This window comes from Dermacentor albipictus, chromosome 7, assembly GCF_038994185.2.
Source record: "Dermacentor albipictus isolate Rhodes 1998 colony chromosome 7, USDA_Dalb.pri_finalv2, whole genome shotgun sequence".
Lineage (NCBI taxonomy): Eukaryota > Metazoa > Arthropoda > Arachnida > Ixodida > Ixodidae > Dermacentor > Dermacentor albipictus.
Genome location: NC_091827.1, coordinates 33,997,329 through 34,014,424, shown reverse-complemented (window position 1 = coordinate 34,014,424; position 17,096 = coordinate 33,997,329). Strand labels below are relative to the sequence as shown.

The following is a 17,096-nucleotide window of genomic DNA, read 5'->3' as shown; positions in this document are numbered from 1 at the left end:
CATCTGTCGAATGCTACGGGAACGACTCGTCTGCACGCACCAAACATGCTTAAGCAGATGCCTCATTTCATTACTTTCATCACTTTCCGCACTTCCATGGCAAAAAGAGGTACAACCAAACCTGCCTTTATTATGGGTAGGCTTTATAATGGTTGTAGTCAACATTCGATTCTTTTCATCTGCACTCGTGAGCACGCAACGAACCACGCGCGGCAATGACAGTAGCCGCGTTTACACTGATACATTGAAAGTGTACCCTGTTCATACGCCAACGCTTGTAACACTGCTTAGATATTCGCCCACCCTTAGCGGAAACGTGCCATGTTAGGATAGTAGTGAAAACAGATGCCGCAGTTTCCGCAGCATGCCGGCCATGGGTTTCTGTCACCGGCAGCTAAGCGCGCCCATCTGTTTCTGTCCCCTCTAAGTAGACATGGCTACGTTATTGCCGCAAACTTGACGATATTAACGATATTATTCATCACTGACACGGAAGAAACTGTTTCAATGCATGTAATGTACTCACGAAAAAAAAAAAAAAAAAGATCGCGTTCGGCGCGTTCGGCTTGCTCCGCCGGCCGCCATTTTTGTTTTGGTGTCCCGCACCCGCATCCCACAGCAAACGCGGGGCGAAAAAAAAAGGATTTTTTTTTTTCGCGGGAAATTTAACTCGCGTAATGATCGCACCCCTGAATTTGCGTCAATATTTTCTGACAAAAAAGTGCGATCATTATGCGAGTAAATACGGTACTGCACCTTTGGCTTCACAGACACAAATGCGCAAGATTTTGTAGGGTTTTGCACAAGACTGCACATATTGGCCCAAAACAGAACAGAACTGGGTGGTAGAACTGCCACTTGCTGTCCGTGTCTTTGCAAACTCACACACACGACCAAGACGCTGAAGTTTTCCATCACCTGTAGCTGTCGGGGCCTTTCTCGCACAGTAGGATGTTGGTCGGGGGAGGAGCCAGCCGCTCTTGGGTGGCAGCCAGGAGGAGGCGCATGGAGTGGTAGTCCTCTCGGATCGCGCTGTAGTCTAGAGCACTAAGTCTCACATCCACGCCGCGGACCAGCCCCAACTGCACCACATGAAACAAATGCAGCCACGCTTGCAAACGAGCACACCACCTACGAAGCGTCGACCTCACCACTACCAAGTACCTATTTAACAGCAGTTAAAACAGTAGTGTTGCCAACGAATGCAACTTGATAAAGTGGAAGCTTGGGCAAGTTGGCGATTCAATATTGACACGTCTGCACAGTGCGAAAGACGAGGACGGAAGAGGACAGCGCCAGTTGCGTTCTTTCTTCTGTCCTCGTCTTTTGCACTGTGCAGAATGTCAGCGAATTCAACCGTTGCACAGCTTCTGAAAAAAAGTTCCGATACTCACCGAGCACATGCGGTCCTTATCTGCCAAGTAGCTCTTCAACAACGTGTGGTCACCCAGCAGCACTGCCCGGATGAGCAGCTTGCTGTCTGCCAATGTGGACACCGGCACCGGTTCGGGGCTGCAAAGGCAAGGTAGAAACCCAGGATTTACATTCGGACCCTTAAATCGCTGCTGCGTTTTCACGACCCAAACATTTATCCTCTCACCTTGAGTCGACCGTGTGTACGTGCTTTTGGAAGAGTTTTATCAATTCAAGGAGCTAGAAGCTTTTGGCTGGTCGAGCACAGCCACAGGTAGCATTCAAGCAAGCGTCACATAAGAGCAACAACAACAACAAAAAAGCGCACGAACTATATTCAATTTATGCAACTTGGATTACATGGTTATAGTTCAGCACATTAGAGCCCAAACAATACTGGCGTCATAATTTCAGTACATGAGTGTCTGTGGTGCATTTGTAGCAGCTGGCACATGGCTGTGGTGCTGCATGCTCAAGTGGCATACAGTGGACCTAGGATCAAATAAGGGCATGGATAAACTTATGAGGTTGCTCGGTTCTCCTTGCGTCCCCTGCAATCGTCTTCTCTGCACAGTTCTTGCATCTTGTGATGTTCGTCATTTCCTCATTACAAACGTGCACCAATGAGAGCGGGTGTCGAAGTCATGCAGCTTTAACAAGAGAGGGCACACGTGTTACGATGCCAGCGCCACCTCACGGCATGGATAACTCTTGCATGAGAGGAAACTCGGTTTTGCATTCCGTCTGCGGGAGGTCCCAGAGTTCGGACCATCCATGCACTCGTTCACAATATAATTAAATTACGGGGTTTTACCTGTCAAAACCACGATAAAATTATGAGGCACGCCGTAGTGGAGGGCAAAGGAATAATTTGGACCACCTGGGATTCTTTAAAGTGTACTTAAATCTAAGAACAAGGTTATTCACAATCTTCAAAAGGCTATCCCGCGAAGGGCTTCCTGTTTGGCCTCAGAGAGCACAGCACCAACACAAGGCAAAATGCGAGAACTTTGAAACACTTCTGTTTACATGACAGCAGGCCTACACGAGACCTACTTTTGCACACGTATTCGACATAAGGAAAAATTATTTGCTCCCTATTCATGAGTGGTAAATCGAACCTGTGTGGTTTCTCAGCGTGTTTTAACATGTAACTGTAACTACAGTTGAACCTCGCAATAACAAAATCGGCGGGGAACGCAAAAAATTCGCTTGTGCAAGAATTTCGTTGTTGCGAAATGAGAGAGCACAGGTAGGTAACACATTGCATAAAACTTTACTGTCAAAATTTCTTTACCCTACTTTGGCAAGTTTGCTCGAGGATATAGAACCGCATTTCTGACAGTACAAAGTCCGCCGCATGCATCGATCAGCAGTGGCAGCACTGCCGTGGAGCAGTGTTCTCAGTCAACTGCTTTTGGAGATACAGCCACTTCTGCAAGACTTTTCGTAACTCGGCACCTACCGCAGAGCAACAGCGCTCCACGCGCGCAGCAGCATTTCTCTAGCGCATGCCCTTAAGCGCCAACACGTCCGGTGCCTACCACGAAAGTGATCGTGTCTCGTGTAACCGCAAGAAGTCAATCGAGATTACAACCCTCTAGCACAAATTTACGTCTGGTGCCGAATCCGCACGCAATGCCTGTCAGGTGGCACCAAAACCTGCGTTCTCGAAGCAAGGAATCTGTATTCCCGGATGATCGCTCAATCACTGCCCGATGCATGGCACTCCATGCTGCGACCATCATCTCAAGCGCCGTAAACAATTCCCTGTCCTGCCGACGTGGATTTCCTCGTTATTGCTGCATTTTTCTCGCTACGCACTGTACTAGGTGTGCAAAAACCGTTGTCACATGTCGGTAGCAAGAGTAGCAACATGTGCGCTGCTTCAAATGGGCGATCAATGAACAAGATGATGGCTATGATGTATTTCTGGCGTGATCGCTTCTCGCACTTGATTGTTTTGTGTACAAAAATGGTGGCACCCATGCAAGAGTACCGTGGCGGTATTTTATGCAATTTCAGTGCAAAGCAATAGCATTTGAGCACATTGGGAACTTGCTAGCCTTGCTTTAGTAGGTTGATGTGGGATTATAATAGACATTTCGCTGCAGAGAGGTACGAAATACACAATCCTATGGGCATTCGCCAGAGACACGAATATATTTCATTGTTGCGAGAATTTCGTAGTCACAGGATTTCGCCATCGCGAGTTTCGACTGCATTCCTTGAATGTATTTCGGCTAGCTTCCATTGTTGTATGGATGGAGAAATGCCCTTCTTGAGTCCACACTACTGCATTGTGGTTTCGTTTGTTGTCAAGAGTGCTTCAGACCCCACAGACTACAACTTAAGGGGGGACGCGGGTCTTGGAAACGGCAAAAAATCACAAAAAAAGTCGATTTTCGGAAAAGTGCATTTTCGCTAGGTTTATACATTCAAGAATCCCTCCGCGAAATCTAGAAGCTAAATTTAATCGAAAAATAATAAAAAATCGCGCTTAAAGGGCCCGGGGTGAACGCGAAATCAGCAAAATTTGGTCAAAAATGTTCAAACTTCGCGCCGTCACCATTTGCGAACGCGGTGGCCGATGGCCGCCATCTTGCGCTTGTTTTGAAGCTGTTTTCTTTGTGCGCATTTTGCACCAGTTCAAAATGGCGTCGGTGAAGGGAAACCGACGCTATCGCGTCATTTCTGGAGGATGCGTCCGTGCCGCCGATTGGCCAAAGCGCGCACACCCCTGCGCGCCTCGCTCCTATTGGTCCGGTGCTCGTCGGCGCGCGCTCGACCGCTCTCGCGTCTCGCTACGTTTGTTTATCTCTGGTTTCATCGCGCCGCTGTGTACGTTTGTTCAGCCGCTTGCTTCGCGACGTTTGATAAGAAGATGCTCATTTCGCTGCCCGGATGGCTGGAAAAGATTGTCGTCTCAAGGCTACTACGCGTCAAGCGGCTGTGCAATGCGCGACGGAAGGCGGCTAGGCCTGTCATACTCGCGGAGTTGCCAGTTGCTGGTCTGCCTGGACATTCTACCGGATGAGTTCCGAGCTGCAAACTGGCGCGTCGAGCTGCAAACTGGCGCGTCTAGCGTCGACACTTCGTCCGCCCACGCCACGCGTGTTGGCACAGATCGTGCAGGCACCGTTTCCTTCACGACTGAAGAAAGTAGCGAGCGCGTAGCGAGCGCCGGACCTTCGAAGTGCTAACTCGAGCAAGAAGCGAGAAGCCTCTTTGAGCGCAAGGAAGCTGGCCAAAAAGCGGCAAAAAGATAGGATGTATCCAGATGATGCCCCTGGTGAATTTCCTTGAGATTTTATTGGTATGTTCTCAATAAAGATGTTGCAGAATGTTTTTCCTTGATTTCTCAAAACAACAATTCCGACAGACTTCCAATTTTGGAGGTAAAATAGCTTCTGTCCTATTTCAGCTATCAACATAATTTTTTTTTTGCCAGAAAGATAAATGTATGCAGTAAGCAATATGCACCTTTTCAAAGCAGCACTCTTCTCGAAAAGTTTTTGAAATGGGTCACATGCTTGACATGTCAAGATGGCAGTTTTTTCTCACAACTTTGATGAGCTCTAACTCTTGCTCAGATTAGCCTAGAACATTGAATAATACCTTATGGCACTCCCTGAACATCCTAGATAGTCTTTATACTCAAATTACTGTGTTAGGGTTTTCTGTTTAGATGCTAATTTTCCTCCAAACAAAGGACTCAGCTTATACAATGCTTTTAGGGTATATCAGAAACTACTTATCCTATGGCAAAATTAATTATATTTTTAGAATCTGCATATTAAAATGCACAATGTGTGAAAATTTCGTTCAGATCTGTCCAAAAATAAAAAAGTTGTATTTAAAGTGTAGCCTCCCCCCTTAATGCGCACATGGCTACATTTTTTTGTCCACTGTACAAACACCAAGTGTTCCCTGCAATCTACAGCCAGGCTAAATGCTTACTCTTAACCCTCTGTTGATGAGTGTTGCCTACGGGCAACACACCAGAAATGAAGATACTTTTCTTGCAGAGTTTCAGTATTGAGTATGAAGTTTGCGGCTAAATGTATTCGGCCAACACTGAATGAGAGGCAGCAAGCGTCAATTGTTGGCTTAGATTAGGAAGACTGGGTGAGGAAGAGGAAGTTTGGCACGCGATTCGCTGTCTTTTGAAAGCAAGGTCAGAGGAGACTGGCTGACGCAAGATATCTAGCTGCAGTGGTGTCACACATGTAAAGCAAATGAAATGTACACCTATGATTAACATGTGATGAGACCTATCTATACAAATTGAAGATGGAGCATTAGGTGGCTTGGCAATAAAGTCTACTTTCAGTTTTCTGCCTGGGGTTGTCCCCCTATTGTTGAAAAAATTTCCGCAAAATATTTTTTTCTTTTCTTTGATTACGCTTATTTTGGATGTATTTTGCACATTTAGATAAAAAATAAACATTTTTTTTCTGGGTATTTATATGCCTCGTCCATAAAGGGTTAAGGTTCATTCACACCTGTGAGTGACAGTGATCGCACAATCAAGTTGATCGCAGATGGTCGCTTTTCTAAAGAAGAGATTATATTGGGCCAGTTGCTTGATGCTTGATTTCTTAGTTGTGCAATTGCAGTTGCAAAACTGCTGGGCAAATACGATGTGCCGGAACAATACGTCTGCATACGCTGATACCTAATTTACGTAGCGATGCAATAGTGAGCAGATGGCGCTTGCCGGTGTGAGCATCCGTTGCCTTCGGTCACTTTTTGGTCACCAGTCACAAATGGTCTCGCGAACTCCTCAAGCCACCGGTGTGAGTGGGCCTTCATAGTGGCCTTCAAAGAAAAGATGCTAATTTTCACATATGACGCATGTAGCCGATTTTGTCGCCCATTGTATAGCTGGTACGTTTTGACGCATCAGAAGGCCCTTGCATCAGGAGTACACCGACAAAAAGTACTAACTTCATTAACACGGCACCCTAATGCCTAATTTTTCCCCCCCCTTCTGTAGCAGAGGTCTACAATTTCATTCCAGGTGCAGGTGTGGTCCGAGGGGCCCTTTCTTACCTAGCTGACTCAAAGTATGGGTCCTTTTCGAGAAGAGCCACCTTGGGGTTGGGCCTCAGTGCTTCAATGGGTGCAGTACTCGAGCTCCACTTGGGTGATGAGGCAGGTTTCGATGCTAGCCACAAGAGATAAAAGAAAGTATGAGCAACCACACCCTTCAACATTAAGCACCACAGGCTTTCTGTCAAAGCAGACACACCTTTTTTGCCTTTCAGCTTGACACGTGAGCCCACGGGACGGCCCTTGGCACCTTTCGAGCGCCTTCCAGTATCTGGAGAAAAAAGACGAAAGAAATAAAATTGTGGCTATACATTTCTGGCCATAGCAAACCAATAGGCAACCTTTTGTTCACATGCAAAACCCCATAACCGTTGAGCTTCAGTGGCATGTTGTTTCGAGCAAGAGTCAGGCATTGTGCTCGTAAAATATTCGAATTCTGCATCACTCCAATGCCTCAACTTGGCGAATGGTAAGAGCAAGAGCTCTGCTCTTATCATTCCCTAATGACCCCTCCACATTGCTATAAGTGATACACTAAATATTGTCTTACGTTTTGTCGTAGTAAGGGAAATCATTCTGCAACAAAACAAACAATTCAGCATCAGCCTTGTCATTCGCTTCTAACAAATTCTTTGGCCTACTGTTACATAGCATATTTTTACGCAAACACAGCGCAGACACTATTCCCACTGATTGCACGAATATTTGCACCACCTCCAGCCAGTGATCATAATTAGAAAATAAACTGATTCTGGGTATTAGTACAAGAGCTCAGTCACACGACAGCTGAAACATCCATTACTAGCAAGAGATCTGCTGTGGCCATTTTGGTCACAGCTTTACAAAATTGTCCGTAACTTTGTTTTCAACAATATGCCCTAATGGCTATTGCCTATGGCCACTTATTGGCAGGTGTCCAGATATTCCAAGCTCACTCCAGATCCGAGCCAGTGGTACGGATCTGGAGCGAGCTCCAAACTGTTGTAAGCCACAGCACAGGGCATGTTCCAATGCCGGCCAGCATCCGAAATTGTCAACGTAGACAGCTAAGGAAACAGCTTTAAGCTGTAGTAACGGAACTGTCTGGAAGACGTGTGGAAGATGCTTCTGCAATGTAACACCACCATGCGGCAACAAGGAAAAGCTAAGCACACAGTCTGTATTTAAACTCTTTGCGTCTGCGAACCTATAAACACACGAAGTAACCTACATTAGGCGCACAGGAAAGCGTGACTACGTTTTCTTGTGTGCCCAGATGAACTTCCAGTAGAATTTCCAAGCCTTGCGCTCAGCTGCCATCTTGTTAGGACAGTAAAGTCACCTGCATCGTTTTTGATTTCGATGCTGTCTTCAGAAAGCAAGCTTCCTTGACATCTTCATCATAATTGGAAAGAGACTTAAGGTGGCCACAGCCCCCTTAGCTGTCTACTTTGCAGCCTATGGCAACAATTCAAACGCAGCCATAGCGAGAATATAGTCGAATGAACCCTTTCATTCAGTGCTATATTCATCCTCCTTACCCTATCGTTACTACTTAGAACAAGCTGAAGTAATTGATGTCTTTATAAGTAGTCGCCATGATTAGGTGTCATAACAAGGTTCAGTATTAGACGTGAGAGTTGTAACCGGACCTTATAAATATTGCAGTGAGCGTAATGCCTGAACACCAGCGACATGACTGGAAAGAGCAGCAGCAGTGCCAGTGCAGGCGTGTCTTGCGGCGGTTTTCATTTAACCACAATGCAAACACTTCCTTATTGCACGACTATTTCTGCCACAGGAATGTCTCCGTACATTAATAACTGTAGCTACTAGCACTGCTGGCTAGTTTGTTTTCATTGTATAATTTGTATAGCCCTAACGAGGACAACACCACAGCAAAAAAAGATGAGACAAGCCTAAACTCACAAGTTGCTAGTTCCCGTCTGTCCCATTTTTTTTTTTTTTTTGCTCTGGTGTCATCCCCGTCAGCACAATACACATTATAAATTAGTGACTACTGCTGCTGCTGATGCCTTTATGCCAACAACCAGGCAGTACATAGCCTGTTAATTCAATACTTTTGTGCGCTGTAGTTAAAATACCTGCCACAAAGACGCACACAAGTGGTTGTGGTTGTGCTCGCGTATTCGTCTGCGGTGTTTCAGCACTCTGTAAGTGTTAATATGCATACGAACAGGCTAAAAGTCTTTAATGGGCACAATCTTCTGCTTTCTACCAATGCCACTTTGCAAGAGAAAGTTTACAAACCAGAATCTGAGTCTTCGTCCTCCTCCATGTCGACGTCCTCTTTCTGGCTTGTTCGGCGACGGCCGCGGAAGTTCGTGGCCGGCGGCGAGGCTTCGGATAGCTCTTCCTCTTCCTCCTTGCCCACAAAGGACACATCCACTGCTCCAACCACCACAGCACGACAGAACGGGAAGAGGCATGAGCGCAGAATGGCACACAGCTGACGAGAAATGTGACATTAACGTCGCCAAACCGTGACACTGACACTTCCCCTGACCGTTCTACAAGTCTGCATTGTTTTTCATTAACCGTGTCTATCAACATCTCACCAAGTGCAGATGCGACACCAACTGTCTCGAAGACAGCGCATTTACCCTTTACATCCTGGGCACTCTTCTCACTCTCGTACAATCTGTCACCACACCAAGCCCCACAACATAGTTTTATGTCATACATAGCAGGTAATGCTGCAATGACTGGAGCAACTGCTCACACTACTTGCATTCATGATGCCCCCCCCCCCCCCCCAAATAAAACATAGTGCATGCTACGTGAGAGTACAGAATAGAGAGGCGCTACGTAATTTGATGCGCCATTGACTTGTACATTACAATCAATATTTGAAGCAAGTGCCATGTAGAAGACATCACAGATATGAACTTATCAACCAGCGGGGACAAGCGAAGTGAGGTGTTTGTGCAAGCACACTTGTGCCGCAGCTCCACAGTGCGCTGCCTGCATTTGTGACCTAAACAAATTAAAGACTGGAAGCTGAAGGCATACAAACAATAACTTACTTGGCGTACTGTCAACTTTAGGCGTTATGATTTTAATATACCAAGAAATTCGTCGGTGAAGTGTCGCAGGTCAAAAAGTCAGTCAAAAAGACGCATGGAGCAATACTTTAGTATGAGTGCATTACCTGCACAGCTTTCAACCTGCCAAGTATAAAAACATGTACAGATGGATGAGAGCGAACGTTCCATCACACTTGCGCAGCTCATGCCTCTCTTTCGTCCCTCCCTACAAAAGCTCGACTCGCCTGCCATGCTCCTAGTTTGCACTACTCGGCCCACCTGTCAAGTGAAGCTGTTGCACAGAGTTCGGTACTAGCAGTGCCGGGGCGTGAGCAGTTCCAACTGTTTGTTAATGGCATACTAACTGCACAAATGTTTAGTTTCATTTAATTACCCCCACCAGAAGAAAGCACTTTCCATTTTTATATTCCGAAATCACGTACCAAGTATATAACCCAAGATGTCGCCCCCCCCCCCCCTATCTTAACTCTTTCCGTACCGCACCCCTTGTGCATTGTTAGCCCATTAACAGTGGCTTGAAACGGCCCTTTCAAGACCTTCCGAGCTGCTCACGGACACACTGTGCTATCGGACGTGAAGGAGGAGGACTATATTCTTATTTTCTAAGCAGTTTGCTTTTTCCCCGTCAGACAGTGATTTTTGAACGTACCTTGAAGTTTTGCAATCGTCAAAGTAGAAAGCAAAAATGGCTGCCTGCAATTGAATGTTTGAAATGCCGCTTTCAAGAACATCGGCGCCGCTCACGGACACACTTTGGCATCGGACAAGAAGGAGGACAACTATATTTCTGTTTTCTAAGCAACTCGATTTTTTCTCCAGAGGCGGTAATTTTCGAATGCGCTTTTAAGTTTTGCACTCTTCAAAGTAGGAAGCAAAAAGGGCTGCCTCTGGAAGCGGCACGCGCGCTTCGAAAGATTGCAGACCTCGTGATTCCGCTTCGACTGCGGCTCATTTTATCGATGGATCGAGCAGCAGCTAGTCCGAGGATGCTGCCTTTTTGTCGGACTTAGAGTGGCGACGACGCTATGCATCCCGGAACATCGGCGGCCGCAGCCCGGCACGCCCAACTGTAGTGCCTACTGTTAAAATTTTTGCAGTGGAATATCTGTTAAATAAGAAGTCATGTAGATAGTGTTTATTAGCCAGCACTACATTTTCCATATCTCATAACTTTTGTTACATATTTTCCTTAGTAGATACAAACGTCTCTTTACAAACTTTTTGTCTTATCCAACACTCTTGATTCGGGCAATTTATATATTTTTTATGACATACATCTCGTTAAAAGAACTTTTAGGCATGAGAAGTGCATTCATTCTGCTTTTTGCTCACGTATTACATAAAGTGTAAATGTATTACATAAAGAGTTATTGCGCACCAAACTATTAGTGCATGCAGTGCTGCAGTGCTCACAACTCGGCAGCCTATCAGCCCGGAGTGAAGCCAACCCGACCTCACCAATCTTTTCAAGTAGTAGACGCTCGTTGGAACGCTTTTATACATTTATACATATACTATATACTTTGTGAAGTCTTATAGACTTAAGAAAGTATTTTGCAATCCCCCTCGGAATTGGCAAGCTCGATCTCAACCACACTTGCTCTACAGGACTTCTGAACGCAATCAGATTAAACGAAAATTTTTATATTAACAGATGTCAAGACAACAAACCACATAAAATTGGAAAATGAATGATTATGCCTGCCGGCTCAACTACATCCCTTTCATGTGCGGATAAATTCTGTCCACTGAAAATATAGTTTAAAAACTATATTTAGACTATATTTAAAAAACTATATTTAAAAACTATATAGTATAAAAACTATATAGGAAGATGCTGCACTTTCAGCATCTTCAAGACGCACAACGTCAGATTAGGTTTCAAGCCCTGAATCTCCCAGAGAGCTCTTCTGTGGTTACAATTATGAACTTCATGCATAAACTCTGAAGTATACTTCCAGTGCGGCAATATTGTTGACTAATTTCACATATACAGTGCTTGGAAAAGAACAAGCCCACTTAAGAAATTTGACCAGTGCATATCGTTACTACCAAAAACAACAAAAGAGAACAGATTACATAACTTACTTTCATCAGTAGAAGCACGCAGACATCTATAGCATTTTCTAAGCTGTCTTCACTAGACAGCTATTTAAAACATTATCCTTCTCATTTCTAGGCATCGTATAGGTGTCTAAAAATTGTACACGAAGTGCATGAAGATGACCTGAGCGATTGAATGGATTGATAAGCTGAATGTTATTGCAGCATGTATAGCAGCATGCTAAGCCATGAGGCATATACATACTCGCAAAGATTGCAACAAACCACTTGTACGTCTCGCAAAACTGCAATCACGTGAGGCAGTCAAAATTAGGTCTTCCACTTCTCACGTGGCAATCACTGACACGTGAGAAGATAACTGTTTAATTGGCGGGATGAGAATAGGTGCATGAATTATTTTTTCAATGCCTTCTTGCATTATCTCAAACGAACATCAAGCCAGGTTTTAAAACATACCAAAATAAAAAGGAAGTGTAAAGTCAGGATGAAAAAGTTGAAAAATCTACATTTAGTACATTCAAAGCGCTAAGACATCCTGCATTAAGAACTCACGAAAAACACATACAGCAAAAAATAAAAAGAAGTACTTCACCCAAACAATTTCCTTTACCTCCAGATGTCCCAAATGGCTGAAAGAGGCCATATATTCTCAGTTTACAGTACAGTCCACTATTTCAGAGGGAGGACCGGACCAAAAATAAAATGCAATGCAACTACATAGTTGAAACCACTTATAATGATCCTAGATATAACAATTTATTGATTAAAGCAATCTAATTTCATTGTATTTACGATTTTGGTCTGAATAGGTTCCGGAACGTTGATGCCGAGAAAAAATAACACGTAACAGGATTGTATTAACGAGGTTTTAATTTACAAATTACAACTTCAACTCATGGAACGCAAACTTATACAAACCACATATTTGTGCAGTTTCGTGCTTCCAGAAGTAACAAAGCTATGTTTTGAGTCGCGAGTGCATGTGATGCACTGTGGCCGTGAGTCACAGAAATGTGTCCTTCCTTGTGTTCAATTCAGACCTGCGACTCCTTTCACATACAGTAATAATTAGCTCATACTGGGCTTGATCTTACACTGAATAATGCAATGCATACTAATACCGTTCATGTGTGAATCACTGTCTTGAGTGCATACGCGAACAGAGAGACAAGTCTCGCTAGACTTCATAGCATTGCCTGCTATGTATGAAATGGAGTACAGTAAAGCCTATCACAAGACAGTGAAGCCCAGCAAGCCACTGCCGGCAACGGCCGACTGGCCTTCACTTTTTCGCGATAGGCTATACGAAGTTACACACGCATTTTTTCACAGCCAGCACTAGGACTTTGGCACTTGAGCGCCGATGCTAAAAATGAAAATAAAACAAAAAGAAAATGGTCAATAGGGGTTGGAAAACAATGCTAGAGGTGGCAGCACAGCGGTGCAGGAGGGAAATCGCCGAGAAATGTGGGGCGGCAGCGCCCCCTGCGTGTCGCTTAGAGAACCGCAACAACTGCAGCCAAGAGAGCCATGCACTACAACAGTAAGAGGAACAAAATGCAAAGGAGGGGGGCTCTTCCACACAAGCTTGCTAGTAGTCATTCAAAAAAGACACAGGTTACCCGGTCCATCACTTAAAAGTCAACATGTTTTTTTTTCTGAGGGCTAATACCCTATTTACACAGACACAATAACCGCAATTCATAACGTTTAGGAGATGTTGTGGATTAAGTGACTTAATGCTGGTTGAGAGAGTAATTAATGTACATTCCTTTGTGAAGAAGTCCCTTTTACAGAACAAGCTCTCTTATGATTCTGAGAAAATACGAAAATTGAATTGAAACAATATTTTTCAAATCACAACAAATCAGAAAGAGGATTTCATGCAGTTCTTTCTAAACAACTCCTTAAAAGTTAAGGGATAAGCTGAATATCAGTTATGGCCTACCAGGGTCATACTTGGGTGCCGGGATAGCACAGCTGTACTTTATCGTTGAACTACAGTAACTGCAAGCAGTATTTATAAAGTGATTAAGTATTCCTTGCAATTCAATGGAGATAGGCTACAGCTATGGTCCTAGTTAACGACGGTTAGTGTGCTCAGGTAACTAGGGTACAAGGTCAGCTACTAAGTCAACCTAAGTCAACAGGGCCGGGAAACTACTGACATGCAGTTACCACAAACTGTACCACAAACTGTGTACCACATGTTTCAGCAGAGGGGAATAAATTCTTTAAAGAAACAAAGACAGAAATTTCATTAACACATTATCAGCAGAGGTGGACATCAAGATGTGTCTGTAGTGCCCAATCAGCGGCCTAACATTTACAGAATGTGGTAAGCAATTGATTAATGGGATTTCCTCTTCCAAAGCTGAACTGTGTGCTATGCAAGGAAGATTGCAGTGGTGAATTGCCAGTTTAACTCAGAAACGCTTTTTTTAACGCTAGAGCGTTAAGGAGCTCGTGTCGCAGAAAATCCGGCGGCGGCGGTGTCAGTGGCGTTGGCCGTGAGCAAATCCCAGAAGGCACTTGATAAATAAAAAACATCTTGCAAGACAGGGGCTGGTGGGAGTAGACCCAGGGTCTCCGGAGTGCGAGACGGAGACGCTACCACTCAGCCACGACTTCGATCGTTCAAAGAGGGACAAAATCGCTTCTAGTGAATGTGGTGTTGCCTTTGAAACGTGCCGTAGGGAAGTTATACTGCGGTGCATATGGGTAATTATGACAGCGTAAATTACAGAAGTCGCAGTTTCACGAGTAGCGAAGTACGTTTCCGCTACATTTCCTCTGCGCTCTATGCACACGCAAAGCCATCTTGCGGCAAACACAGAAGACCCCCTCCTCGCAATGTACGGCGCCGCCCCGACACACGGCGTGCCGCTCGCCCCATGATTGCGTCCGCCTTCATGGCGCGTAGTGGCCCGGCTGTTTGGCTCGCGAATATCACGACGTTTGGCTCGCGTAGATCGTTTAAGTAAGCAGTGCGAACGGGGCGCGATAACGCTATCGCATTCCACTTTTGAAGGCGAAGCTTAAGTGTCCTCCATTTTTTTTGCTTGCATTTTTCTACATGAGCTCGCATTGCAACCCCATCGAAATGCAGCTCAGGACACAGGTTCTAGCCTGAAAAAACACCTGAATTAGTAAAATCCGTAATGTGATTGCATTATTTCAAGCCATGTAGTGCTCAAAACAGGCTGCCATAGCTATCATATCTGGCCCTTGTCTACAACATATGGTCCAATACCAGTTTAGAAATATTTGTCTACAAATGTGAAATGTGTGTGAAAGGGATAGATAAACATGCCAAATAGCTTTCCATGGTGTGTGAAGGCTTTTGGCGAGAGTATGAGAGCTGTGAATGCATTCTGCTTCACATTCTGCGAGTAGAAATCTCCAAACTAGCGAGTGCCAAGGACTTTCACGGAGCGGACACTGCTTTGCCATTGACAGCCTTCAGCTCAAAAACTAAAAGCAAGTTTGTTACGGTGGTTAAATTACTGCTTTCATTTAATGAGATTGCCAATATGTGCCTGCCACTCAAATCCTTGTGTCCCCAACTACAAATAATAAATTGTTGGAAAAATCACTATGTCAAATGTCCTGTCTTCGATCTTTTTTTTTTTCTTCCCCATAACTCTGCTGAAAACATGGTACGTGTGTAACAGCTTGTGCTACAACATAAACCACCTGGGTTGGCAGTTACAACAGTTTTTAAAACAAAATAAATTCTGCCTTATATGATAAGCCAGAGTTGGGCTGTGCTAGTGCGGCCGACTTGCATGTTAGTAAAACCTTAGTAAAATGATTATCGTTTCCACGGCTTTAGCGTCAACTCTGGTTAGAATTCCAACCAGCCACACCCAGCTCGGTAAACACTGTCCACCCAATAGGAAGAGAAATGTGTGAACTCCGAAGAAGTAAAAAAAAAAAAAGGGAAAAGAGAGAAGCCAGCAGACTTCCACAAAGCCTGACACAGAGGAAGTGAATTACCCAAACAGCTCCCAGGACGACCGACTTTGACAGCACGATGGCCAAAGCTGTACCCAGGACCCGAAAGAATTCTAGGAAGGAGGAATGTGCCCAAACCTTTGACGTACATACAAAACCAGCAAAGGTTCGGTATGGCCGAATGAACATGCGCCACCAACCTCTTGAGAGATGCAACATGTCACTCGACAGAGGTGTACACGAATTCAAGGAAAAGTAGGACAACAACAATTGCCACATGCTTACCATAAGGAACAAAACATTTGGCAAGTCATTCCAAGGACATTACTGGGACAAGAACGACATTTCCAGGACCAACTACTTAAAAAATTAGAGTTTATTGTCCCGAGATTGCACTATGGAGGGCTCCGGATGGATTTCGACTCCCGGCGCTTCTTCCCTAAAACCGAGTACATGAGCATTTCCGAACTGCAACCGCATTGAAACGCTCCTGCTGTGGTCGGGAACTGAACCCACGACCAGAAGCTGATCAGGATCGTGGCTGGCAGGATTGACAACTAATAATTCCTCGAAGAAAGAAATGTCCCTTTCAATAAATGCCTTCGGTGCTCAGAGATTGGTGCTTTTAATCACGCGACATTGCAAAGACCAACTGCAGTTTTAAAAATAGAGAGCAAAATTTGTGCTATGCGGAGCGGCCCCAATAGCACAGGCTTCAGGTCGATTTCAACCACCTAGGATTCAAATGCAAACCTCAATGCACGAGCATTTATGCATCCTGCCACTACTGGAATGCCATTACTCGAATTACAGGAATACTGCCACAGCTGAGAACTAAGCTGGGGAATTTGTGTTCAGCAGCAAATTGCCGCAGCCACTCAGCCCCCAACGCAAGTGATGAAGTGCTGAGTGCTTCCCTGGCTTTCGCCACGCATAAATCCGTAAATTCCAAGAACTAGTGAATGAGATGGGCTGCAATGACTACCAATTCAAATTAAGGCTGCATACGGGACCTTTCCAACAGCTCGCAAGACACTAGAAAACCCAGAACCCACACCTAAGTGAAAGAAAATGTGGCAAGAAACCAGATGCGCGCACCAGGGTTCCTTCAAGCGAGGAGGAGAGCGCCCTTCAGAAGTAAATTGCTACGCGTGAAACCTCCACTTTTGTGAACTGGAATGGAGACGGAGTGTAAAAAGAGACTTTTGCCCTTGCCAACACACTGCTCGCAGCACAGGTCAGCTAGTAACACCACACGATCGTGTGACCGATAGTACTGTGCACGCAATCTGGTAACTGCTTTTACAATTAAGGGCACGAGCTTGAGCTGCAAAGGAGGAGACGCACGTTGCCAGGCTACATAGGTATATATTGTGCCGAACATGAGCAACAGTTCTGGCATGTGCAGGTACAGGCAGGCACCAACGATCGTACGCATTGCCAAGCTGCTGCATCTTTGAACATATCATCAGTGTCTGTGGCCACCACAGGTCATGCCAGGGCCTTAGAGAACCTTCGCCCTTTACATCCTGAACAGGGCCCGAAGGTGTCGGGCATAGC

At 45.0% G+C, this 17,096-nt stretch overlaps 1 protein-coding gene across 5 annotated transcripts in view; it reads right to left on the bottom strand.

The window, feature by feature from the left end:
• The window catches only part of LOC139047780 (poly [ADP-ribose] polymerase tankyrase-like), a 110,029-nt gene that overhangs the window by 75,988 nt on the left and 16,945 nt on the right, over positions 1-17,096 (bottom strand). For all 5 annotated transcript variants that reach the window (XM_070521849.1, XM_070521852.1, XM_070521853.1 and 2 more), the window contains exons 8-12: positions 8,719-8,856; positions 6,668-6,739; positions 6,469-6,583; positions 1,395-1,512; positions 919-1,082 (exon numbers count right to left, since the gene is read on the bottom strand). In XM_070521849.1, coding sequence (XP_070377950.1) covers positions 919-1,082; positions 1,395-1,512; positions 6,469-6,583; positions 6,668-6,739; positions 8,719-8,856 — 607 coding nt within the window. The remainder of the gene's footprint in view (positions 1-918; positions 1,083-1,394; positions 1,513-6,468; positions 6,584-6,667; positions 6,740-8,718; positions 8,857-17,096) is intronic.